The sequence below is a fragment of the Plectropomus leopardus genome, unplaced genomic scaffold (genome assembly GCF_008729295.1).
Source record: "Plectropomus leopardus isolate mb unplaced genomic scaffold, YSFRI_Pleo_2.0 unplaced_scaffold38350, whole genome shotgun sequence".
NCBI lineage: Eukaryota > Metazoa > Chordata > Actinopteri > Perciformes > Serranidae > Plectropomus > Plectropomus leopardus.
This window is the reverse complement of record NW_024641962.1, coordinates 1-531: the sequence shown is the minus strand read 5'-3', so window position 1 is coordinate 531 and position 531 is coordinate 1. Positions and strand designations below refer to the sequence as shown.

Genomic DNA, 531 nt, shown 5'->3' with positions numbered 1-531 from the left:
TCAGAGAACCCCTTCCTGCCCCCCCGAGGGCCTGCGGGGCCCCGCGATGTGAACCTGTTCACGCCGGACGTGGACCTGCCCAAAGTGACCTCAGCGGAGCTCAATTACGACAACATCAATGACTCGCTGTCCCGCCTCAACGGGGGCCGGCAAGGGCCCCGGGGCCGCAGGGCCAACGGAGACCAATCTGGGAAACCTGTGGCTCGCAGTAAGACCCTTCCCCCTCAGGTGCCCCCCCGCACCTACGTCCCCGTCCCCAAGAGCAACAAGAACCAGCGGCGAGTGTCTGCCGACCCGGTAAGACCCCGCCCCTTCACCTGGTCACCGTGACAACCAGCTACCTGCCTTATGCTGTCTCTCTGATGAGTGCTCTGATTGGGTGGCTGTGTGTGATGTCACAGGTGTCTCTGGGCTCCCGGATGAACGGCTTCGGATACGAACTCTTTCAGGTGTCCGAGGAAAGAGACGAGGAGGTGGCGGCTTTCTGTCACATGCTGGACGTGTGAGTCACACACACACACACACACACAC

The 531-nt window shown here is 62.0% G+C and overlaps 1 protein-coding gene across 1 annotated transcript; it reads left to right on the top strand.

Annotated features, from left to right (window-relative positions):
- Positions 1 to 3: 3 nt before the first annotated feature.
- On the top strand, positions 4 to 525 carry LOC121938950 (phosphatidylinositol 4-phosphate 3-kinase C2 domain-containing subunit beta-like; the record flags this gene model as incomplete). The annotated part of the gene is made up of 2 exons (XM_042482099.1): positions 4 to 297; positions 402 to 525. Coding segments are annotated over 2 exons (399 nt in total), but the record flags the coding sequence as incomplete, so codon positions are not given.
- Positions 526 to 531: the final 6 nt, after the last annotated feature.